We start from the raw sequence: 26,732 nt of genomic DNA on the forward strand, positions 1-26,732 counted from the left end.
GCAGCCGCCGTCTGGGCCGGGCGTGAGCGGAGCTGCCGCGAAGTTGTCGGCGCGGCCGGCGGGGCCATGTGGCTGCTCTGGCTGGTGCTGGGCTCGGCGGGTGAGTGCGCGGGGCCGCGGGCTCGGCGCTGCCTCCCGCGCGCTGGGGCCGGGCCGGGGCCCGCCAGGAGGGGAGGTGCCTCCTGCGGCTGGAGGGGGCCGCGGTGTCCCTGAGCCCCTCGGGGCTGCCCCGCATCACGGGGTGCGGCGGGGGCACACTTGTGCCGAGCCCATTTGCGGGGATACTTGTTTGGGGGGGTCAAGCCAGCCCCCCCCCCCTCAGGAGTGCAGGGGGTGGCAGTGGGCACCACGGCGCCAGGGCAGAGCGCCCTTCTTGGCAGCCCTAGCCCTAGTTCAGCAAGGCCGAAGGGCAGAAGCGCCCCCTCACCCGGGGTTTAAAGGGGGGTTCCTCAGCCTGTGGGTCGCATGGAAGGGTTGCCAGCAAATTTGGAAAATGGATCAGCAAACTTTAAAAATGGATTCTCCTTTAAAAGGGAAACACTGGGGGTTTCCACTTGCAGGCTGGCAGAGTTGCAGCTTGCTTGGCACCCCCTCCATCCCACACCCCCACCTTCTTCCCCATGCACTGGGGGTTGGGGCAAGGGGCAGTAGTTCAGGAGTGAGGGGCACTGGGTCAGTCAGGACCAGCCATCAATGTTTACAAATGGGTCCTGGTACACAAAAGGTTGAGAAGCACTGGTTTAAAGATGGGCCTGCTCAGATGGGAGTTAGTCGGCTGTGTGCCCCCCCCCCCCATTTGAACGTGGTGCCAAAGCTGTTTTTTAGGGTGCAGCTGCCTTTTCGGGTTTAGAAATGTTGCCAGTAATAAGGCCATAACTCACAGAGAGAGAGAGAGAGAGAGAGAAGGAGACAGGAGTATGTGGTACAAGCATCTGTTCACAAGTCAGCAGTTGCAGGAGTCTCCAAGTGATTCAAGTGCACTAAGGTGCCTATGCAGACAACATCTGTAGTTGGGGAGAGGAGTTTCCTCCTTTGACAGTTATGGAGCTCATGCAGAAATAAGAAATGCTCAAAAGGATTGAGATTGAGAACCCCTCCACACCTTACAGGTATCTCACAATTAACTGATTAATTGTGTATATGCATTGAGACCAGCTACATGTGCAAAGTAACTATCACTTCATAAAAGTGCCAACTGGCTATAAAGTTAGACCTGGAAAATGTGTATTAGCTTTATTGCTGGTTGCCATCTAGCTTTAATTTGCAAATGTAGCAGGGTCCTTGGACATGTATGTCAGAGGGTTGTGTCCATCTCCCTGATTTGTCTCTTAATGCTTAACTGCTTTGTAAATTATGACCTTAAAGGAGTTTTACAAAGTTGCATGCTGGGAGGTGAACTTCAGTCTCAATCTGCAAGGCAGATATGATGCTGTCCCTCTGGGTAGGGTGAGTATAGCGTTACTGAGACTTGGCAAGTTGTGTTTTCTTGTCCTGAATGCTTGTAGTAGGAATCTCCCACACACCTGTTTAGCGAAATGATAAGCCAGTGTATTTATTAAGGGTGAAATTACTGGGTTAATGCTTGCAAGGAGATCACTGATTCCAACCAGCCAACCTGACTGGATGGTAGTTGAAAATGCAGCGTTAAGAAATTGAGTAAAATACACCCAGAGGGTAGATCAGTATTTCACGTGTCTGTGTTTGAACATTTTCTGATTATAAGAAAAAATGATTTTCAGTTAAATTCATACAGGTAAAATGCTTGTCAGATGCCATACAAAAAACTAGAACTCTTGGTTCCAAAACGATACCTTTTATTAGACCAACTGCAGTTGGTCTAATAAAAGGTATCGTTTTGGAACCAAGAGTTCTAGTTTTTTGTAAGTCTTTTTGTCTCAGATCAACACGGCTACCAAGTACACACCCCTGTCAGATGCCAGGCATATGCCTGTCAGTGCCTGATCATACTTCATGCAGACTTGCTGCAGGTACGAATTACTTCTACAATCTGATTTTAGCTTGCACCTTTTCAGACCTTGTCTGTGAAAGTGTGACTGGCCTAGCTTCGTGCTGCTGCATGTGTTATTGAATTGCTCCATAGCAATGTACTGTCTGAAATGACTGTACAAAACGAGTAAAAACTGGAAAATCAAGCTCAATTTCTCCAAGAGTGAAACTTATGAGGAAGTTGTGAAACTTAAATAAAGCTGCTTGCATAATTTACATTTAGATTAAATGGGAAGCTACCCTTGTTGGCTGTCTTGCTCCTCTGACTTACGAACAGAGCTCTTCTAATGCCCCCCCCCCCAAAAAACAAAAAACAAAACAAAAAACACAACAAAGCCTTAAAAATGAGGGAAGGCACAATAAAGATTTTCTTGTGTTAAATCCTGAGGCACATAACATTTGTGGCTCATGAATAGTTCTTGCACGGGCTTTTTGCTGTTGCTTCAGTAGTTCATCTTTTGGAAACCTTCAGGCAAAGCTTGGGTGTATGCACTTAAATTATGTTTACTTCATCCTATTATTATGTGCCATCATACTCTGACAGTGTTGCCAAAATTTGTCTAACATACTTACTCCTAGTAACCTATCCATCTTGTGCTAAATGTAGTTGTTTCCGTAATATAGCCAATCTGTCAAGATGTAAGAACATAGTAGAATACACGTTATACTAATATCAGTCTAATTTTTCTTTAGACATTTCTTTTTATACTGAATTCTTCCTTCCCTCTTCTTTTTTTTCTCCCCTGACCATAGGGGCAAATAGCAACTGGGTTTCTTATGAAAACTAGTATTTTAGTTTTATTTTTATAGGTAGAAGTCTGTCATAGTTATACAATATCTTCCCTACAGTTATTTAACCAGAGCCTCAGGTTTTCCTCGGGACAAGAGGGTACTTAACATTCAAAAAGCTTTTTACAAACACTTTTTTGGAATCCTTGTAATGTTCACATTTCCTTTTGAAGAGGGAAATATTGAATTTTTGGAGATTTTTTTTCCTTGTTTTGGTATGCGTTTTTTCCTTTGTATGTATTGGCATCTGCAGTTGTGATAGGTCACACAGAGAGAACTAGTTTGTCTCTTCCTGGTCCCACTAGTCTCTTGAATTTTAGTTTTTATAACTGCTGAAAGTAGTGTTTGTTCCATAACTGGTCTCTTTTAGGGTGTAGGAGGAAAAGCTTGGAACTTCTGGGGATCGAGCCTAATCATAGAAAACCCAAAAAACTTACAAATCACTGAGTTAGCATTTGTCCCAGGCAGCATGCAAGAATATTTGAAGACTTGCATTGTTTTAGTCAAAATTTGCCTTGCTAATCGTACAGCCCTGTACAAAGGCCAAATGTTATTTCTGATCCTGAAGACTTTTTTTTTCTTGTTATGAAGTATGGTGTGAATTAAATCAATATATTTATGCCAGCCTAACTCTTGGGGCTTGTCTGTGTGGGAAAGTTTATTAGTTATTCAGGTATAAAGTACATGGGCCCACAATGGTGCTTGTTAATAACTTTAATAGTGGCTTTCTTTCAGTTCAATGTAAGCCCCTTTCTGTGCATTACAAACTAAATTGGAAAACACTCTTAAACTGTAAAATATTCTAATGATGGGGTGCCCATGTGTGTTATATAGGTGGTAAAACTTTCACCTGTAGAGAAGAGACAAATGAAGAACAAGCTCTGCTTAAGTTTTGTTCCTTTTTTTTTTTGCTTTGTATCTTTAAACTTCTTCAGTGACGCCTAAAACAACTAGCTTAAATTAAAGACTGACTATGTTTTTAAATCTGTTTCCTCTTCAGCTGAGAGCAAAGATTGCATAAATTATTGCTACTAAGCTTAACATGCATACTTTAATAATTTTAAAGGTATAACCTGAGGAAAAACAAGGGTAAAGGATTATTGGGTTTGCATAACAATAAGCCCTTTAAATCCTGTCCGTACTGGGGATGTGATGTAGTCTTAGAAATATGAAAAACCTAAGATGGCTGGAGAGTCAGAATGCCATACGCAACTTGGATTCCTGTGCATGGCCTCCAGAATGCCAAGATGCAGTTTAAGTCTTCCCTGATTAACAGGCCCTACACATGATACACATGTTTCCTAAAAATGTGGTCAACTGGCTGTTTGTGGAGCAGGCCCTACCCTTTTTTCTTTTTTCCCTTGTTCATCAGAGCTAATGCTGTTGGAATCAGTGGACAACTGCCAGAGAATAAACTCAAAACATGCATGCACAAATTTCTATCATCACATGCATTTGTGATTTCAGGAACTGCAAAAAAACAGGCGGAGATTTGGTTGGCGAGTAGAGTGTATTAAACTTAACAATACAGATTAACTTAAAACCTCTGTGTGTATTTACACAAATGTACGATGTTTGCTTAGGTTGCTCTTCAAAGTATCTTACTTTCAAATCATTGCAGAGAGGTATGATTTTTAATGCGAATTTTGTGGTGGAGAAATCCCATCTATTGTATGGGAAACAAACCCTTGAAAATACTATTATGGTGCCATGTGGGATAGAGTGGTTTTCTTCCTTTTTCCTTCCGAGGCTATAGAATCATTGGCTTGTTATGAGCACTTACAGTAAAAGCTACGTATGAAGAGTAATAGCAAGTGGTAATGAAAAGCTTTACAGATGAATACTTGAAAGTGAGTAGGAGTATTTTTGGAATAGTTATTCCACTCCTGTCCTCTAACTGGCAAGGCCAAAATCATACACACTCATCTCTAAATAGTGCATTATCTACTCTCAAGAGATTTTACAACAGACTTAATATTGGTATTCTATGGTCCAGCCCTACAAAAAGCCTGGGCCTGACTCTCTTAACCAATGTCTCTCTCTCTTATTGGCTCTGTCAACCATGGGTCTGTCAACCATGGGCTTATGAACCAAACAGCATTCCTAAAATTGACAGTAATCCTGACAGTGCCTTTGTACAAGTTAAGAAACTGCCTGCTCAGCAAGCTACTGGGAACGAAGGTGCTGTACACTAAGCTTCAAAGCTATTTGCCAGAAAAGTAAATCTGGTAGTATGGAGGAGGCAAGAGGCAACGCTTGGGTGAAAGGCCTTGTCAGCTGTTGAAATGGGGCTTTGGAGTTTCTACTAGGGCTGTATCATAGAGCTTAGCGTCAGAAGGGACCTAAACAGATCATCAAGTCTGACCCCTTGCCCTGGGCAGGAACGGGTGCTGGGGTCATATCACCCCAGCCAAATATCTGTCCAGCCTCCTCTTGAAGACCCCCAGGGTAGGAGAGAGCACCACCCCACTTGGGAGCCCATTCCAGAGCCTGGCAGCCCTAACTGTAAAGTAGTGCCTCCTGATGTCCAGCCTGAACCTTCTGTCTTAACAACTTGTGGCCGTTATTCGTAGTAACCCTGGGTGGTGCCTGGGGCAACAGAGCCTTCCCTAATCCCCACTGGTCCCCTCTGGTGAGTTTGTAAATGGCTGCCAGATCCCCTCTCCTCCTCCTCTTTTGGAGGCTGAACAGGTTCAGGCCCTTTAGCCTGTCTTTGTAGGGCCTGCCCCGCTGCCCCTGGACCATGCGAGTGACTCTCCTTTGGACCCTTTCGATGCTGGCCACATCCCTCTTGAAGTGCAGCGCCCAGAACTGGACGCAATACTCCAACTGCAGCCTGACCAATGCTGCGTAGTGGGGGAGGATCACCTTCCTGGACCTGCTTGTGATGTCTCTGTAGATGCACATTTAGCCTTACTGACCGCTTCTTCGCATTGGCAGCTCATATTCATCCTGGAGCCAACAATGACTCCAAGATCCCTTTCTGCCACTGTGTTGACAAGAAGGGTGTTCCCTAGCCTATAGGTGTGTTGCTGGTTCCTTCTCCCCAGGTGCAGCACCTTGCACTTGTCTGTGTTGAATTCCATCCTGTTCTTATCCGTCCACCTCTGTAACCTGTCTAGATCTAGCTGGATTCTGCCCCTTCCCTCCAGCATGCCCATCTGGCCTTACAACTTGGTGTCATTGGTGAATCTGGATAGCGTTCATTCCACACCCACATCCAGATCACTGATAAAGATGTTGCACAGTACAGGGCTCAGGACCGAGCCCTGGGGGGCTCCACTGCCCACATTCCTCCAGGTTGAAAATGACCCGTCCACCACCACTCTGGGTGCGACCATCTAGTCAATTTGCCACCCATCTGACTGTGGGCATCAATGCTGCAGTCGCCAAGTTTTAAGAGATTGAAGAGTTTTTTGTATACCTGGACATTGTGTGCGGCAAGGCCTTTTGTAACAGTGTCTGGCTGCTAAGCGTCTCAAGTTTGAAGGCATCCTCTCTGTTCTGCTTGTCTGTATTATTATTATTTTTCTACTCATTGGACTACTGGAAGAGGAAAGGAACTCCGTTCTTGCCATCACTTTCCTGTCCTATCCTCCCCTTATTATGGCTGATGTCTGGTATGGCATGTTCTTTGTCCCTGTGCATTCAAAATAGTACAGCTGAGCTAGCAAGCAATTCTGGCAGCTTAAGACAGTTGTCCAGGAACATCTGATGCAAAGTTAGATTCTTATTATTTTTATTCTAAAGTTGGATTCTTATTGGAAAAACCTACCAAAACAGCATCTTCTGTGGTCACAGTGACTCTGCTTTTGTGGAAATGCATGCATGCTTGCTTAGGAACAATATAGCAGAACTGAGATTTGGCGTAATCGTAGGCATGGCCTTAATGTCAGTGCCCTTGCAATGACAGACCTAAGGATTGTTCAGCTTTGTGAGCTGGTGGGGGGGCTCTGGGTTGTCATTATTCAATTGTCTTTTGTGCTGCAGATTGAAGCTAATAATGCCCTACTTCGGTAAGCAAGCAGCTTGTAACAAGTATTTAAAGTGGTGTTCTCAGAGGTTTGACTTGAAAGCAGTTTTGTTGTCAGGAGGTGTTAGTTCAAGGTAAAAGAGAAGAATAGTCCTTGGCTTTATAGGTTAAAAACCCCCCCACCCTTTAAAAATGGCAAAAGTGAAATTTTCTTCTTTTTTCTTCCGCAAACCTGCCTTGACAGAATATGCCAAGATCCAATCAAGTTTTTCAAGCAAAACTGATTTTAATGATGAGTCTTGTTTTAAATGATATATCTGGAGTGAAGCCTTGTACCATACATTGCCCCCTGCCCTTGAATTTAAATAGGCCAAGGAATATTTTATAGGCTGGCATCAGTCATCAGTGGCATGCAGGTAAGCTTGCTGACTGCTGGAAGTTTTATCAGGCAAGTTGCAGCAGTATGACCTAAGATGTGAACTTACATGAACATAGTGGTAAAGATGTATGGACACACATTCTTAGTATAAAAGGGAATTATTTTGGTTTCCTGGAAGTCAATTAGGAACAGGTTTGACACGAACAAAATCACCATCTCTTATGTTAAAAGAAGAGTGTATGTGCAGCTTCTTGCACTGGTTTAATTGCATTAGATTCAGAAGCTTCTGGATGCAGCTTTCCGTTGTTGACAAGGCCCTGCTATCATCACAGGAAAAACCTTTTAGCCGGAGTGACTTTGTGCAGTCTTTATTTACATGAAAAGAAATGTGGTGTACTGAAGCAATCCAAAAGTGATCAGGAAAATGCTGCACAGCTCTGTTACATGGCACTAGTTCTCCTGGTTTCCAGCTGCTGTACAAGTGTCCAGGCTCTTCATTGTGAAGGAGAGCCTGGAGGCCCATAAAAATGGCTGGACACCTGGGGCTAACTTAGCTGCCTTTTCTGGCAGCCTGTCTAGAGAAGCAAAAGGAAAGTAAAAAGATGCTACTCTTGGGTACTGCCCCCTACCTGTAGAAGAGAAGAGCCTAGGGGAGCAAGGAGAAGCCTGCAAAGGAGTAGATGACCATATGTACACAGAGAATAGCTTGTAAGCAAAGAAATGAAAGCAAAAGAAAACTGCTTAATGTCATTCCCAAGAGCATAAAACATTGATCGCTCTAAGGGCAATTAAAATGCATAAAGTGAGGTTGTTTTAGCAGCTGCTACAGGGCAGTGCTGTGTGGACAGGACAAGGGTTGGCCTGTGAAATTGTTCATGGCAGGTCACTGTAAGAAGGAACTTACAGTGGATTGTGTAGGGTCCTTTGAAGCTGGGAGTTGGTGATTCAGTAGTAGATCTGACAAGTGTCTAGAGTGTCCTTCCGCAGGTCGCAGGCGACCTTTAGGTGCATCTGTCACACAACTTTAAAATGGGTACAAAACCTTCACCTACCAAGCAGACAGGCTAAGAGGCTTAATGGATTAATAGTTGTGAAGGGTTTAATCTTAATACTCTCATGATATGCCATATTATCTTTCAGTGAGATTTGAAAAAAAAATCCTTTTCAGTTTGCATAATTTTTTCTCTCCTCAAGCTGGGACCTGCTTTTTTTACCGTATTCTGAGCCTTTAGTATTGTGAAACTATCTTTATTATCTGCTTCATGGGAAAATTGTTCTCCAAGAAAATGTCCGTCTTGAAATACAGATAGTGTGTTTTCAGGGACAGTGTTTCTGGAAACCCAGCTGATTGTTTGCTTTGGTTTGAAGTGGAAATAGTTTTAAAACAGGAATTGCTTTAAATGGGACTAAAACTGAATTATTTGGGACAAGTCAAACTTGATGGTCTCTGTCCTGTGAATTTTAAAATGGCTCAGTCCAGAGGGGGAAATTTCAATTCTAATACAGTGTTTTTAAGAGTTTTAGTACAGTATGGTGCAGGTGGTAAGGTTACTTCAATGATTGGTGTTCACAGTAGATGCAAGTTAAGATGAAAGTATGTGAACATGGGCTGCTAAGGATAATCCTTTTTTTCCCCACTTTCAGACTCTGGACAGAGTTTATTGTTAGTTTTTTTGTGAATTCTTTTGTAGAATTCTCCAAATTTGAGGAGGAATTTTAGGCAGGAGGATTGTGAACTTTGTCATGAAGCTATTTATGTGACAGGCCAAATCCACATTCATAGACAGTCTAAAAGAAGTGGTATGGAATGGGGTACCAGACAGGACTTAGTGATCTGGTTTCTATTTTTGGCTATATTTAAATCAGCTATGTGATAAAGCAAAATCTCAATGCTTCCCCTCTGTCTATCATAACTATGCAGATTGTAAGATCTTTGGGTCGTGGACTGTCCATCTGCCATGTTTATGTGTTCAGTCACTAGTACAATAGAGGTCTGATCTCATCCAGGACCACTATGTGAGGGTTGCAAGTAAAAATCCTGAGCATACTTGCCATATGTGCCATGTTTTGTTATATCTCCTCAGGTACAACTTTGATTTGTGATAGGTTTTTTTTTTTTGCCTTAACCACTGTAAGTTTGTTTTGGGTCCTTCTGCTTTTTTATTCTGGAAGTGGTATTGTTACAGTGACATAATTAAGATCACACACTGCCTGAATGCATAAGAGACTTTCCTTCTGCAAAGTCTTTACAATATGGAAGAAAGAAAGCAGGCAAACTGAATTTGACATAAGATATGGACAGCCACTAAGGAACCTGACAAATGCATACATTTTGTTAATAACATTATTTTTTCTTGCTTACCTTACTGCTGTTTTGGTGCAAAACCAACCTGCACCTCCATTATTTGTGCAAAGTGTTATTCATTTATAATCAAAATGTACTCTGTGTATTGAGTACGTAAATCTAGTGATGGTTTCTCATTGGATAAGGATATTGCCAACAAACTGCTGGACATGTTAGTCCTATACCTAAGAGGTTCATATTTTCAATGCTGGTGGTCGTCACGTTTTCAGTGCTGGTGGTCACAGTTTCTAATGAAGTAGTCATGCTTCCACCCTCCCCACCCCCATAGAAACAGATTCACCATTAGTTTGGAAACGGGAGTGGAAAGAATACAATCAATACAAAGACTATATAGAGGTCACTAGTGGCCTGTCCTTCCTTCCAGACATCCAAAGGTCTGCAGCAAAAATAACCACTGTCTCCCTCTTGCCTAGATTTATTACCACCTCCCCTTTTCTTTGTGTGTCAAGTTCAGACTCCTCACTTATCCCTGCCTTCATCTCTACTCTCACACTCTTCTCCTTACCACACTTCAGTGACTTCACTCCTCCTTGGATGATCGTTTTGTCCCGCCTCCTCCCACCTGTATCTCAGTATCTCTCTCTGATGCTGTCCTTTCCCCTTCCCCCTCTTTGTGTCAAATGGCTTGCATCTCAGCCAGATCCCTCTGTGCTCAGTTGTGGGCCAGCCTGCTCTTGCTAACCTTCATTCTGTGTAAGTCTGCTTTTGTGTCTGACTTAAAAAGACTGTGGCACACTTCATCATTTCTTTAGGTCACGCTCACTGTACAGCTCCTGGCATTCCTCCCTCTTCCCCACCTCTTCCAATGGCTCTCTATTGGCAATGCTTCCATCTTACTGTATTTTGGGGATTCCCCGTTTTCCTCTCTGTCCCAGGCCACTGTCTTCCATTTTTTTAGTTCCATGCCATGATAGGAACCGTGTTCCTCCCTCTATATTGTCAGTATCTCCTATATCTTCTTTGGGTAGGACTTCACTAATCTCAGCCAGCTAAATTCAAGATAGGTTTCTTACCTCTGTCCTCCTCCTTCCTTGCCAAATCATGTAATCTGAGGAAGAAATCAACAGAGAATTTTTTTTTCCCCCTCACTGCTCCTTGTCTGTTGTTATTTACTGGACTGTGCTTTGATTTTTAACCTCACTTTGTAGCACAAGCTGTACTCTCTGTGGACCCTGATTGCTTCTCTGCCATCAGTGGGGAGGAGTGGCATTACTTAGAGCAGAGGTCTGGGAGCCAGGATTCCTGGAGTCTCTTTCCAGCTCTCCTACTCGGTCAGTCTTGAACAAGTGACTCAATTCCTCAGTGGCAGTTTATGAGATAATCTTAATAGTTACATACCACCCAATGTAGGGCTTGTTTTATATGAATGAATGCTTTGTGTGTTCACTGTATTTGACATACTGATAGTCAACATATTAGAACAATCCTAAATATTGTTTTTAAATATACAGAATCAATTAACTTTTGCTAGGCACCATAAAGCACATCAGTTCTTCATAAATAGGTACATTTCTAGACTTGGCACTTATAAACTTATATAGGAAATGCATTGTGGAAATAGAAATAAACTTCACAGGCAATGTACTCCTGTGATATTATAACAAGCAGAAAAACTAACAAGTCTCTTATCAAAAGCACAGATTCCTCAGGTAACCAGGACCAGAATTATGCAGTATTGGAGGGGTTGGGTGAAATTATGCAGTGTTACACATATATTAATCCATCTGATTGGAAGGTAAAATGGGTGTCAGTGTTAAGGCCTATTCTGGGATGTCTGTGCAGCAGCAGGATCTGAGTTATTTGGAATTCATCATTATGCTGATCTGGACCAATAAGTAAAAGAAACTATAGTGATTCATCCAGAGGCAAAACACATTTGTTTTATCAAGATCTTGGCATTATGTAGAACAGAATCTTTCAACTTAGTCATCTGAACATCCAGTGAGTGGAGAGACAATGTAGATCCTGAGATCAAGACCCACACGAAGCTGACAAAATGGATATTGTTCTTGATGGGAATTCTGGAGTCCAGAAGCACTGGCACTCATTATTTAATCAATTTTAAAAGAATAAGTCATTAAACTAATTGGACACAGTTGAAAAATCAGCCACAAAAGCAGCTGCAGGATGTGTTTTTATTGCCCTCTGCTAAGAGACAGTTAAAAAAATCTTCTGAATCCTATTAAAAAAATACATCCACTCTGCATACAGTTCTCTGCCTGGGGAGAGGCGGATGGAAAGAACAAATCATGTGAAGCAGATGTTAGTCACATCACTCAACATACCACTTGAAGGAGTTCAGATATTGTGATTACAAAGGCATTATAAGATCCTACGCTAAACAGAATGCAGACTACAGAGTCCCCATACCAGGAAGCAGTGGGCATAAACATGCTGTGCTGCTTCACATGGGCTACCTCCTGCCCTGGAAGCAATGTGGCTGTATGTGCACAGTGCTGTAAGTGGGCTAATTGTCACTGCTGAGTAGCAGCGGGGTTTCTGAACTGCAGTATTGAGGCACCATGCTATAGCCAGATTTATTCCCTGAAAGCTGTGTATAAAATGAATGCAAGGGAGTACTGTGCATTCATTTTATACCTTTTCAGTTTGAGCCTCTGCTTTCAAGCCAAATCCCGAAAAAATTAAACTATTTAAATACACATTTTCTAGCTTTAATTAATTCTTGTCCTTGGTGGACACCTACTGACCATTTTTGCTATCCTAGATTACAGACAAATCTGTTAAAGTATAATTTCCATTTTGTAATCTGCAGGTAAATAATATAACAATGTAGATTTAGCCAAAGTTTTTAACTGTCTACTGATTTTGAATGCCCAAACTTAAGGTCTGATGTCCCATAAGTCTAAATGGGATACCTAAAAGCAGTGGGCATCTAAAAATGTTGCCTTTCATGACTGCTGTCATGGATGGAAAATACCATTCCAATTTGGCTGTTATTTGATAGAGACTCCTTAGATGCATTGGTAGCCAATGACTTTTTATTGTATACATTAGAATGATTATATCTGGGAAGTCTTAAAGCATCTCTAATCTTTTCACTTCATCCAAGTCAGAGACTTGAGAGATGACATCCTTGTCGATGTAGAAGTCTGATCAACGTGGTTCTTCTGAAAAGGTGTAATGGTTGAAAAGTTGAAAACCTGCCAGGTAGGTTTTATACGCTTCCTGATAAATCACTTAAACCATGGCTCTGGTCTTTTAGTTGGTTAAAAGTCCTGAAATTAGGCTCTGGCTTCTTACTTTCTAATTTCCACATGTTATCTGTAGATAAACATCCACTTTGATGGATCTTACTACTTCATTACCCAAGTCAGAATCTGAAAATCTCAGAAGCAGGTTTTATTACTCTGACAAGGCATTCACATCCTAACTGAGTTCTAGTGGAGACTGCTTGCCAGTATGGTTTATTATTGCTGTAGCTCCTTGATGTATTTGCATGGGAAATGGCATTCAGTCTGTTTTATAAAACAAAGTTTAGTTTAGCTCCTTTTTTTTTTTCATTTCAATGAACATTACAGTGAAGCAGCATGCACCTTGTATCATACTTTCCCTTTTAAAAAGCAATCAGTGTAAATTCCTTAGTACTCAGGTAAGATGTTTAACCTATAAAGAAAGGTGCAGCTGAAATATTCATTAATGACTGGATTTATTTTGGCATCTTTAGCACTTTTTAACTAAGATTTTTTTTTGCCTCCCTCCCCATCAGTGCAAGTTTGCTTATTTTATTTGAGGCTTCAGATACTTTAGAAGGTGCCCAAATTTTTATTTTTGTTGTCTAAAAAAAAAAAAAAAAGTGTGTTTTGTTTTGTTTTGTTTTTTCTTTTTTTCTTTTTTTTAAATTGTGGTCTGAATGTTAAGAGCCAGGCTGTGCTTGTTGCTGACTTTGTGTAACTTCAGTGCATTTCAGCTTCAGTTTGCCCAGCCATAAAATGAGCATAATATAAATGCAGTTATCTCACGTGGTGATGTTAGTGTTTGCAAAGCATTTTAACAATTAAACGGGGGAGGTATATGTGTGGGCACAAAACATGAACATGGATGGAGCCTGCTGTTTCACTGAAATTTGGAAGCGACGGTTGGAGGATTTCTTTCTTTGTTTCTCTCTTTCTCTCTTTGCATTTGCTTTTTCTTGTGTGCCTAGCTTCAGAGATCTTCAAGGGGCCTTATTCCAGAAAATGAAGACCTTCCCTTTAGAAATCTAGGGCCACCTGTACACGTGGGGAGGGGAGGGGGGGTTAGTTTTCCCTGAATTTAAATGGTTAAAAACACACCCATTTCAGTTTAGGGGCTCCGTCACTTATTGTGAGGGGCCCAATCTCTTTCCCCCTCCCTCAGTGGAGCCTGCCTATAGCTGGGAGACTAACTGCCAGCAGGCCCTGAGTTGCCAGCACTCAGTCCACCGGCACCCTGCCCAGGCAGCCCCAGGGGACGTCACTGCCATGGAGGGAGGTACCAGGGCCCCCTGTAGCTCACACACTGCCAGCAGCTTGCCCCTCTAGCCCTGTGTACACTCCACTGGAGAAAAAAGAAAAAGGATTGGGCCCCTTGCTGCTTTTTATTTCTTAGTGGAGCCTGCCCGGTGCTGGGGGGTGAGCTGCTTGTGGACTGGGGGGCCCCAGTCGTTCCCTCCAAAGGGGCAGCACCCCCCAGAGCCGCCCAGGCAGTGTGCAAGCAAGCCAGGTGCTGGCTCTGAGCTGGGACAGCACCTGGCCTGCTAGCACCCTGCCTGGATGGCCCCAATGTGCACTGCCACCATGGAGAGAAGGACCAGGTCCCCTGCAGCTCAGATGCACTCACACCTCAGCCCCAGGAGAGATGGACAGCCTGCGATGGGGGGGGGGGGTGTAGAAAAGGCAGGTCCCACGCTGTTTTTATTTTTTTTCCCTTGCCAGGGCTTCCAGCACCCCATGCACTGTCCTCTCCACCTTCTTTGGCTACCAGCATACCTAGCTGCCCTCCTGCCATCCTCCCATACTGCCCCAGGGGCAAACCAGCCTGTTCCCAGGTGGTCCCCAGCAACAGGAAGGCAGCAGAGACAGCGCATGGGTTGCTGAAAGCCTGCCAAACTGCTCACCATTATTTCCACCCCCCCACCCCGTGGAGCCTGCCCACAGCCAGAGAGAGTGAGCTGCTGGTGGGCCAAGTGGCCTCTGAGCTGCAGGTGGCCCTGGAGATGAATGTATTGCTGCAATTTATGCTGCCCCATGTGTAAAGTGTAATGCCATTTAATTGCCCTTTTTTAGCAATTTAATAGCTAAAAGGGGCAATTTCGTCATGTGTACAAGTGTCCTAGCTCCTTTAAGCTATTGCGTTCAAAGTAGCTTGGCCAGTCATAAAAAGAATTATGTTGGCAGGTCTTTGTAAATACGTTTGTGTATTCACTTTAGTTGAAATGGACTGTGTTTACCTATCAGGTGTCTGATATCCTGTTTCATTGAAATGTTGTAGTAAATCTGTTTGTTAGGGAGTCTGAGTGAGAGAAGTGAAACCTTAAACCAAGCATTACCAAGAAAAGAACTCCTAACATTATACTGCTTATTTTACCCTGGAAAAAGAGTGTGCAAAAAAACCCAAAACAAGTATACAGTAAGTTGCTCATAAAATGTAAGCTACATTTGTGAAATCTTTGTCATCTTTGCCATCAGAATTTTATTTCTTTCATTTTATGTTTTTTGGCTAGTTCTAACATACTTTATGTACTGAGGCAGAATATGAATGAAATCAACACCTACAGCAGGAGTTCAAGTGAAACCTGGGTCAGTGCAACAAAAGACTGCTGCCTGTTAAGTGGCCCATATAAACTGCTGGGGAGGTAATAGATTCAGTGGAGCATTCGTTTCTTAAAAATAACTGGCAGTGTAAGTAGAAGCTAAAGATTAAACCGGTTTGGAAACCCTAGGGCTTTGGCATAGGTTACCTGTAAGTCAGAAATATGTGGAATGTTGCAATGTCATAAAATTGTGACATTTTCAGAGCAGTCTCTGGTGAAGGCTTTGTGTCACTTCAGGCCCTCCCAACTATGACTTGCCATTAGAGAGCTGGCGTGCAGGGGTCAGGACTCTCTTCTTCCCCTGGTGGTAGGAAGGGTGGGGGGGAGGCTGCTGTGTATCTGGGAGGAAGAGAATCCAGCCCAGTTAGCAGGAGCCCAGCCAGAACAGAGAGTGGGAGGGGAGAAATCTTGCCACACTTTTTGAAGGGAGGTGGGGGAGGAGTAAAGAGAAAGGAGTGTGTGGGGGGGTGGAATCTAAAATCTTGCATGTGTCTCAGTGAATTGGGATTGGGGGGTGGGGACTTGAGTTAGGGGCAGCAGGGGTCATGCTGCCTGGGATGGGAGAACTGTCCTGGCCTGGAGGACTGGGGAAGGGGAGTATTAGCCAGGCCACAAAGCTGAGAATCAGCTTGCTGCATAGCACAGAGCACATGTCAGGGCAGAACTGAGGACCTGGATGCTTGCTGCATGGCACAGAGCATATATCAGGGCAGAGCTGAGAAACAGGGTTTGTAGGGCCAGGGGAACTGGGGCACAATGACCTGGCCTGTGTTAGTAAATTGTGGGTGGTGCTGGGGGGCTGTGGAGAGCCTGCTAGCTGAGCCCAGCTGGCTAGCCCTGTGCCAGCCTGTCCCAGTGAGCCTGTTGGCGCTGCCCTTTCTGGGGAACACTGTGGGGCCAGGATTGGGTCAGGGTAGTAGGGTTGTTCAGGCTGAAGTGGGGCATAGGGGGCTGCGTGTTCCTGTCCTGGCCAGAGTGGGAGGGAGCTTAGACAGAGCCATCTGCCTTCAACAAATCCAGTGGTTCTGTCCCAGGTGGGTGGGTTTAGGGTGGCACCAGTTATCCTCCCATGAGTCCTCCACGGTCCCACCCATTTTAGGGTGGAGTGGAGTGGTGAGCAGAGCTCTGCCAAACAGGACCTCAGGCCCCCATTCTGTCCAAGCCCCCATGAGGCTTGCTCAGGGCTGCCTGTGCCTTCAAGCCCAGTGCAAGGTGTGGGAAACTCCAATTAAGCTCACTTTACCTATGGGTAATTGAAAGTTTCACACAGGAATGGGTCCTAGTGCCATGTTGTCTCCTGGGCAGGTGAGTAAAGGAGTGCTGCTTTTCCTTGCACCCCCAAGTCTGGTACTAGATGAGGGAGGGCTATGGAAGGCCAGGGCACAGAAAGCTTGCTTCCTTATCAACTCAGGATAATACTCTGTCCTGTCCCTGCCACCCTCCCGGTGCCTGGGAGTAGAGCCTGAGGGTGCCGGGGCCAGACCAAGGCAAGACGCTGGAGCCAGAGGAAACATGCTTCCCCCAGCTTCGTGATCTTGCTGCACTTAAGCCTGGCAGCCCCCCAGTATGGAACCACCAGGAGGCAAGACCCTGGAGTCACGGGAAGCATGTTTTCCGTGGCCATGTGGTTTCAGGTTACCAATACAGAGTCTCCAGATGGGTTGGGGGTGTTATGTGGCCATGGGAAGCAAGCTCCTTGCCGCCACTGTACTGCCTCCTTTGAACTCCATCCTTCCCCTGGCTATATGGTCACTCTGCAAGTAAATGCTGACAGGGCTGGGGGTGAGGAAGGAGACCATTGGAGAGTGGGAAGGGATAGAGTTGCTGGGAGCTGTTCATCCAGGGAAGCTGGAGGAATGGAAGTAAGTTGTTTTATTTCCCAGAGCATCCATACAATACCCTGGAATGACCTAGGCAAAGGGAATCGGGAAATAAACCTCAGCTAGATTGGCATATCTTGGAAATGTTTAGAGGGTATTTATGGCAGTTAAACACTGCTTAACTAATGACTGCTCTCTTTTTAAATGCCTTCATGCCATTTTTAAGGTAACTTGTGTCAAGGCCGTTATGCTTAGAGGGATACCACCTCGAGTCTTTGTTTTACAGCTCATCTCTAATTAATTGCACTATCCAGGTACTTATATGCATGATGGAGCGACTTCACAACTCCTTGATCAGATGAATAGTAGCCATTTAAAGCAACAGACAAGCAAAGGATGTTTTACTCTGTGTCTTTGTTTTAATCCATGCATGAAACAGCCCTGGGTAATGCCCTTTAAATAAAAAGTTATTTAATCTACTTTGTGCTTTTCTTTTGGTCCTAATCTGTCCTCATCACTTAAGCATCCAAGTACCTCACAGACATGAATGAATGTACCCTTGCAACATGCCCTGAGGATAGGGAACTGTGTGTGTTATCCTTGTTTGATTTTGTAATGAGGAGCTGGGGCCCAGAGGAGTGGGGAAGACTTCTGAAGCCATACAAAGCCAAGATTTGAATTTTGGTCTCTTGTGTTTCAGTTCAGAAAATAATTTTTATCTGAAAGTGATCCCACCAAGTTCAGTTTTGAATGCTTTTGTGGGAGATTCAAGTTAATCTCACTTTTCCTCATTTCTCTAGCCTTCCCTCTGATGGGAATGTTACTGTCGTCAGCTCACAGGCACTTTAGCTACTATTTTTGTCTAGCATTCCTCTGAAAACATGAGGACACATGTTTAAAATATTATAACTTGCCTGCCAAGCACTCTTACCATGGTTTTTACTAACAGAAGGTATGGGAAATATTAGGAAAATTGTTAAGGTGTAGGTAGAGCCCGGATCTTATCAGTCCAATATATTTCACCATTTTCTAATGTCATTTCATGAATAAGAGAGGATGTAGGGGAAATTTGATAACGTAATATTTAAGTAAATTTTTGTGCTGCTTATATCTGTTTCATTGTCTGGCAGTATAAATAATGACGGGACAGCGGAAGGCTTGAAGGTAGGCTGGGGAAGATATCAGGAGATAGTGCAGTGGTTTTTCCCCATCCTCCTAATTGCTTTTATACATTAGTGATAGGAAATGTGCCTGCATGGCAAGAGTTACGACAGTGTTTGTGGTGTTGGTTGAAGTAGAAGTATGTGAAATCCAAGACTAAATTACTTTGCTTTCTACTGAGTGGAAATTGACTTGATTAGCAAGAAAGTTCATAACTTGGAGGCATGCTGTTTGCATTAGGACAGACTTAAAAGAATCTTGGAAGAGTAGGATTTGGAGGCCTGCTTTGATATATCCAGGCACTTTGGCCTCTGGCAATATTTAAAGGCTTAAGTTTTCCAAAGTTCAAAAGGAAATGCAGCTTCTAGTTTTCTTTGGCTTGATTTTGGCAGTATTCACTCTTCGTAACATTGTTAGACCAGCAAATGCACACAACAGTCTAGTACAACGTGATGATAACATTATTGATTCCGTATTTTACTTTGTGCACATACTTAACGTTCCCTTTTAAAGTAGGATTTAAAGGTGAGAAAACTCAAGCGTGAACATAAAGTGTGATTCACTGTGTCTAGATATGTCTCATTTCTCATCTTGGCCCTAGCAGCAATTCTGGGCAGTGTTGACAGTGGGCAAGTCACTTAGTTTGCCTCAGATGCTTTCAGTAAAATAGCAATTCTGTTTACCCTGTCCCGCAGAAGTGCTGAGCTTTTCAGTGTTTATGAAAGTGCAAGACATCAAATGAGGGATATCTGTTGTTCATTATCTATCACTTAATCGGTCTTAAACTGGCTGAGTTAATTTTTTTTAAAGCAGAACACTGAAAATGTATTTAATGTTATGTTTGGTGTTTCCTTAGTTTCATTCAATCCACTGCTGTTCAAAAAAAAAAAAGGATTTCATACTTGTTCTAGTTTCTCATCCCTTTTTCATTGATACTGTGCAAATATTATAATTACTAGCAAATTGGCTGTAAAGAATGGTTGGGGCCAGGGTGGTGGCTCTGCACTGCCCTGCTCCACCCCCCCTCTGCCCTGCCGCTCTGAGTCCAGCCCTACTTCACCCCCACCCCGTCCTGGCGCTTCGGGTCGGACCCTGCTCCCCTCCCTGCTTTGGATCCAGCCCCGCTCCCTGCTTTTCCCCTCCGCTTTGTGTCCAACTCTGCTTCACCTCCTCCTCCTGCTGCTTCGGGTCCAGCTCTGCTCCCTCCCTTCCCCCTGCTGCTTTGGGTCTGGCCCTGCTCTCCCCCCCTCCTGCCACCCTGCTTCAGGTCCACTTGGCCCATGTCCACCTGCCTCCCGCTCCCCTCTCTCCCTCCCTGCCCACTGCCTCCCCTTCCCTGCTGGCTGTTCCAGGGAGGGGGGCGCTGCCACTGTGAATTGTCCCCTTTGCCCTCAGGCAGGGAGGTGGGGAAGGCAGCCCTGCTGCTTGGATGGCTGGGGAGTGTTCCCCGCCACCAAACTTCCCTGGCAGTGGCGCAAATTTGGTCCCATGCAGCCCAGGCCACCTAGTCAGGTGAGTGCGCAGTTGGCCAGAAGCCTTATGGACAGACAAACAGACTAAGCCTTTTATTATATTAGAATAGTGGAGATAAAAAAGAAATGACTGACTTGGCCCAGAAAATGAAAATTTCCTTTCTGAGTTGTGGAACTAGATTTGAAGGCAAATTGCAAACAAGCTGAAGTTGAGAGATTCTTAGACACATAGAGCTAACTTTAAAACATAAGAGAGTTTGCCGGTTTTTTGTGTGTTTGGCTCATCTGTGTAGAGACTCTTTCTGTCCTGTGTTTCATTTACTATCTCCCATTGTGTGAAGTTCTTAGATTGACTCCAAAACATGCTCCTTGTCTGTTTCTGTTGTCTGTAGACTTGGTTGAAGGAGCTCATTTTGATTGATGTGTATGTGCTCCCTCTTTGGAATAGTTTTCTAAAGGCAAATGTAGAGATCATGTGTTAATCACAGTCTTTTAAAGAAATGGGAAACATCTAAAATTATTTAGTTATTGAATAGTACATCAGGCATTAGGAGCTGGGATTATGAAGCTTCTCCTTTTCAGGGTTTCCCAATCGAATGATGAAAGTAGCTCCAGTCACTGCTGATAATGTTTCATAATAGATATCTGAGATATGTGTGACCACTGCACTTTTCTGGAGCAAGACAGGCTGTTCTCTGTGGGATACTAAATTAGAATAAAGCCAGGAAGCAGTGCAATATCACATGCAGCCATGTCTCATTCATGGAAATGAAGGATGGAAAAGCTCTATTTGGTTAGGTATCCACTTCTTCTCCCAAGACTACAGTAAGATTGCATTCAGTGCTGCATGCACCAGTTATAAATTAATGTAATAGAGGACTTTAAATATTTAGTGTATTATCTTCTAATCAATCCTTTTGTTTTGATTTTGTAAAGTAAAGTTTCTTTAATATCTCTTAGGCTTCAGTAAGGTGAATAATTCCCAAACACTGCTCTAGATTTAAATCCCGATACCTGTATGCTTGCAGACTGCATGATTGTTTTTGCTCTGCCTGATGGATTGCCAAGAAAGCATTAGTAGTGTTGTAGTGTTGTTGTAGCCATGGTGACTAGGGAATATGTGAGAATCAGAGTTTGTTTGGTAATGTCTTTTATTGGATCAGCTTTACTGTTGGGAGAGATGTCAGACAAGCTTTCCGGCATGAAATGCCCTTCCTCAAGTCTGAGGGGGAAAAAAGCAACCTAAGCTAAATACCAGGTAGAACAATTACTGTTGTTCTATTCTGAAAGGTCATTCTGTAAGTGAAAAGATAGCTTTAGAAAAGAGAAATAGGCAATAAACCTATGAAGCAAAGTGATCAAAAGTAGTCATTCACAGACCAAGAAGAACCCTTGAAATAGATGAACCTAATATTCTTTAAAAAACAGTTCCTTTCCTTACTACCCATGGAGCAAAGAGAGGTTAGCAAGTGGAGCAGGGGACTTTAAATAATCCATAAAACTTTTATATGTGTTAAAATATTAGTTTTTAGTGTCCAGGCAAGTTGCATAATCTTGTTCTCAGGCCCACCTTCTCAAGGTATTGCATAGATTTCCCTTGAGGACAAGGCCTGATGAGTGTTGATCCTTGAAAACTGTTCTTCCTTCGAGACATCTTGCTAGCTCTTAGCAGAGGAGATTTTGCCAGCTAGAAGGATCAAATTTTTGTCCAGTCATGCACTCAGAAAAGATGGACCCCAGCACCCCCTTCTAGGGAAGAGTTCTGTCTATATGGTCAAATATGCTGAAATCACACTTGCCCTGACAATAAATTTATAAATCCTTATGCTATCTTTTATTATAAGAACAAAAGCAAACCTAAGAAATCAGTAACCATATGCTGAGATACAGTCAAAGATAGTAGAGTAAACAAACAAAAGAAAATATCTGAACAACCATCTAATCTTACCTTGCATCTTAATCTGTGCAGAGAAACAAGCTTAAGGCAAAGCTTAAGTGTAGTTTATCTGGCCATTTACATACATCATCCACTGTATTCTTGGGGAGCCCACACACAGTGCATATAACTTCCTGCCCCTTCCACCCCAAGGTGTATTTGTGTAGCCGAATGGGAGTCTTTCCTGATCTAATTAGCATCAGGAGAATATTTCCACCCTTTTAGGCTTGAAGATTTTTAATTCTATATATATAAAAACCAGGAGATCTTACAACACCTTCAGCTCTCCTATGAAATATGAATTTTACTTAGGACAAATTTTACAATCTTTGCATTCTCCGATGCCTGAAGAAGGGTGTGTGCACCTGAAAGCTTGCAAATAAAGAACTTTTTTGCAAATATCTAGTTGTTCTAATAAAATATAACATCTCTGCCATGGGTTCTGATTCCTTTTGCCTGTAGACCAATATGGCTACAACCTGTGACCCTGAAACTTGGAAGATATCAAATTTAGCTGTTTTAGAAATGAAAGCTTCATAATGTTATAAGAAGGAAGCAAATTCAGGACCGTGGAACCTGAAAGTTGACACCCTGGCTCCTGTCTATTGTTTCAGCCAGATCTGCATGTTCACAGAGCTCAAAGTGCCTCAATACAAGAGAAATTCCTTGCCCAAGAGAACATTCATTCCATTGCCCCATCCTCCTATGAAATATGAAATATCATAACCAGAAGGAAACATAATTCAACATCCTGCTTGACACCAGACAGTGTAGAGGTAAATAGATTGCTGTAGCTTTTACCTGAGCGTATTTGTTTTTGTATTTGTTTTCTTGTTTCTATTTTGTTTTTTGGTATGTGGTTTTCCATAAGGTGCCATTCTGGATGTGGATCATGGTATCTAGAAAGCTGATGCTGGTGTAAAGAAAGGAGGAGTATTCCACAGAGCATGTAATGGAGACGTAGTAGTTGAAGTTTCAGTAGAACTCAGTAATTGAATGTGGGTGTTTACTCCAGATGAAGATGATATTATCTGTGTACCAGAGATGCAGTGCAGGTTTGGTTGTGCATAGTTTTTTAAAAAGACTCTTCTTCAAGATGGCTCATCAAGAGATTGGGATCATCTTAGTGTCTATGGTTGTGCCCTTGGTTTAGATCAGGGAGGGTGAAGATACGACCTGCAGAGCTGTAATCTGGGGCTTCCCTTGAGTCTGGAATTTAGGTAGTGGAGGAGTGGTGGCAATGTTAATTGCTGCCACTGCTTGTCTTGCTGCCAGATTGCCAAATGTGGGGGGAGCCCTGTGTACCCACAGAGAAGGCCTGTGTGCCTGCAGACCGGACTCCTGGGGCTCCATGAGTGAGGTACCAGTGGTTTAGATGAAGTGTCTGTTATTGATGGTAAAATTGTTCTGGGTGAGAATGAGATGGATGAGTTGTGGCTGGAAATCCAAGTCTTGTCTGTGGTCTTCTAAGTATTTCTAGCAGGCAATAATGCCTTCATAGTGTGGGATGGTAGTGATTTTCATGGTGGCAAGTATGGCCTTCTCGGGGAGGTGCTTTATGTGGATTTGGTTATAAAGTCCATTTGGTCTTGTCACACAAAGAGCATTTTTTTCTGTAAGTGGCTTCAGGATATTTTCTATGAACCCTGATTGTTGTTCAGTAAGAGTACCATAGCTGGATATGATGGGTCTGACAGTCCTCATTTGTGTGTCTTGGGGAACATCCTATGACAGCAGAAAGGGGAAAGGGGGGTTTAGTTTATGTAGTTTTTGTTAGAGCTGACGGAAAGGATTTGAAGTTTTATTTATTTATTTGCCATACTGGGATGGTGTCCTCAGTTTCCTTATAACAGTATTGGAGAGTTCACTATTCTCCTTGTTGATCCACTCCTAGTGCTTGAGGATAACTTTTTTTTTTCTCTGTCTGATGATTTGATTACTGTTTGGTTGTTGGATCTTAGGGGCAGTATGGCTTTTCTCTCCATTGGGGAGAGGTTGTGACAGGGATCCCGTTAAACCAGGGGTTCTCAAACTTTGTGATACCGCGACCCCAAGTGCTGGATGGTAGCGGTGTGGGACAGGGAGCTCGCATGCGGCAGCTGCCGCCACCATCCACCACTCTGTGCTGCCACTGTGTGCCTTTTCCCTGCACCATCACGTGTACCCCTGGGGAGGTTTGTGCCCCCCCCCTTTTAAGTTGTTTGTGACCCACCAGGGGGTCAGTTTGTGAACCCCTGTGTCAGACCAATTTTATTGTAACTTTTTTCCTAAAAGTTGATGGTTCTACCACGGGGACATGTTCAGCAGGGTTCCTGGTTTCTGTTTGCTAAGGAAAATTGTGGACTTTTTCCTTGAAAGGAAAAGAATGCAGGAAACTGTGGCTTTCTCTTTTCAGGCTGGCAGAGGGTGAAGAGAAGAGCAATTAGGCAGGGGGTGCTACGTGCATGTGGCAGCCAGGCAGCGTGATGGAGAGCAGCTTTGGCCACTTCAGGGTAGGTCTATGGGGGGACATAGGTGACGCATTGGGGAGGAAGGGGGGGACATGTATCCCCCAGATTTGTGCGCTCAGAGCAGGCACAGGGCTGCAGCCTGACAGGTGTGTGAGGGTGGAGCAGGGTGGCAAGAATTATTGAAGCCACCACTTCCCTCATGGCACAGCCCCATGCTCGCTGTGGGCTCTTAAATATGGGGGGCACATGTCTTCTCCCCATGTCCCTCCCAGCACGTCACCTGTGGTTGGGCATGGCCCTGCCCCACACACCCCTGCCCTACTCCACACACTCACCATCCCATGCACTGGGAGGCTTGGGGTGGGAGGCAGTGGGTCGGGAGTGAGGGGCATCAGCAGGGCTGGGTGGGTGGAAGGGTGCAGGTCGGGAGTGAGGTTTACCAGTGGGGACAAGGGGCTGTAGGTCAGGAGCGAGGGACACTGGCAGGGTTGAGGGGGCTGTGGCTTGGATGTGAGAGGCACCAGCATATCAGGATTGCTCAGCACCACAAAGTAGCAGGGGGGACAGCTGTAGCTGAATCTGTGTCCTAGGGAGCAAGGGGAACTCTGACTTCTTATGATTTAAAAAACAAACAAAATCAATCACTGAAATATATAGGTGTTTCGAATGTATTTTATTGTAATGACTGAGGCACTGGTAGGCTTCCAAAATCCTTGGAATTCCGTCAGCTATTAGGTAAGGGTGCCAAAAAGTGCCAAAATTGTAAATATATCAATAAAACCTTGTGTTCAACTGATACCCATATATATAGTGGCATTTTAATTGTGGAAAAACATGGATCTGGGGGTTTTCAATGAGACAATCCGGGAGTTTTTTATCAGCAAATTTGGAAGTTTTAAACAGAAAACCAGGATCCCAGGTGTTCAGTCAGAATTTGTCATTGTTACTGTGTGGCTTTGTAGGGAGAAAATGGGGTGAGGTGGTTTTGTATCGGTTGTGAAAGAATTCCTCTAATCCCCTATTATTAAGATTTTGTTGGGCTGTTTGTCTGGGCAAGGATTTCAATCCTTTGGAGACTACAGGATGAGTAAAGGAATGTTTTTATAAATTGACTATTTTGGTGAGTGGTATTCTCCTGGTTTGTTTCTATATTACTGTTTCACTGCCTGTTGAAATGATTGTTGTTTATGCTAGTTATTCCACTTCTTACATTGCATGGCTGTCATCAAGTTGGTTTTTGTTATTTTTTTTGGAAGTAGTTTTGGGCTTGCTGCATAGTCATTTCTTGTGAATTTGCTGCAATGTTTAGTTCTTGCAATTTATCAGAGTATGCAATAATTTCTTGTGTAAGTTGATCCCTCTTTTGGAGTAGGTGAGTGTGTCCAGATGTGTGTGGATGTTTGGTTCCCTGTGGACAAGTAGCAGTGGCCCACTTTGTGCCGCTGATGTTGTCCCCAGGGAATGCCCATGCTATGTGCACTTTGGCAGGCAGAAAGTTATCCCAGGGCGGTAGGGTAGGCTGGGACCATCACTGTGCTGGCTCCAGCAGCCTTACCTGGGGTTCTGGGGGCCTCCCGAGGCTGCAGCCATGGCAGTCTTGCTGGGCGGAGCTTGGCCAGCAACCGTAGTGCAGCTCTGGGCAGTTGGCTCTGCTTTTCAGCAGCGCGTGCTGCCTGAGCGTGTGCTACTCATTTTTTTTTTCCTTGTGTTGTTTTTGCCCAACTGGATATCCAGAGATAAAAAAAAAAAAAAACCCGCAGAGAAAAGTGGAGCAGTGCATGCTCAGGCATTGTACCACTGCAGTGTGGAGAACACTGGACTGTGCGGTATGTGGCATTGCAAATGCTTTTGCAGGACCACGTGACCATGCTCATCTAGACGTGCCAGGGCAGTGCTTTTGATGTCCTGCTTAACTATATAGCACATTTAGAGTTAGCCTTGGGTTTGTAGATGGCAAGTCATCTGGCAGTATTGTTTTGTTTCTTGCATAAGCTTAGACAGTAGATGATATTGTTTAATTCTGGCTTTTTGGCTACTTATAGACGGAAAAAATAAAAAATGGCACTTTAAACTCCGCATACCCCTGTGCTGAGCCCAGTACATGTCCAGAAGAGGCACTGCATTAGATGGACCCAGCTCACCCAATGTCTGTATAGATCAGGCATTTCAGCAGGGCTTTTTTGGCACTTTTATCTACTAGCTGATTCAATCAGCTAGCGGATAAAAAAATGCCAAAAAGCTTTGCTGAAGTGAATAATCTATACAGTCATTGCAGAGCTGGGTTGAACTAACACTGCCTCTTCTGGTAATGGTTGTTTTTGGTTATCTTTCATGTCTGTCAGAAGCCTTTGTGCCTTTGGGTTGAAGAAAGCCTATACAATAGCCTATAGGAGGTGGGTGTAGGAGGACAAATACATAACTTGAATAGACACCACAAACCATGGACTTAACATGGAAAGAAGGGGTCATCACCAGGGAGGACTATTCTGTAGTTGCTCGGGGATGTAGGGGGGCAGTTAGGAAGGCCAAGGCAGAGATGGAACTGGGACTAGCTTCCCAGATTAAGGACAATAAGAAGTCTTTTTTTAA

General features: G+C 43.8%; 1 protein-coding gene across 3 annotated transcripts in view; it reads left to right on the top strand.

The window, feature by feature from the left end:
- Positions 1-6: 6 nt before the first annotated feature.
- The window catches only part of LDLRAD3 (low density lipoprotein receptor class A domain containing 3), a 205,608-nt gene continuing 178,882 nt past the window's right edge, over positions 7-26,732 (top strand). For all 3 annotated transcript variants that reach the window (XM_019552263.1, XM_019552264.1, XM_019552265.1), the window contains exon 1: positions 7-100. In XM_019552263.1, the coding sequence (XP_019407808.1) occupies positions 67-100 (34 nt within the window). In that variant the 5' untranslated portion in view covers positions 7-66. The remainder of the gene's footprint in view (positions 101-26,732) is intronic.

Source organism: Crocodylus porosus, unplaced genomic scaffold, assembly GCF_001723895.1.
Source record: "Crocodylus porosus isolate Cpor-Errol unplaced genomic scaffold, CroPor_comp1, whole genome shotgun sequence".
NCBI lineage: Eukaryota > Metazoa > Chordata > Crocodylia > Crocodylidae > Crocodylus > Crocodylus porosus.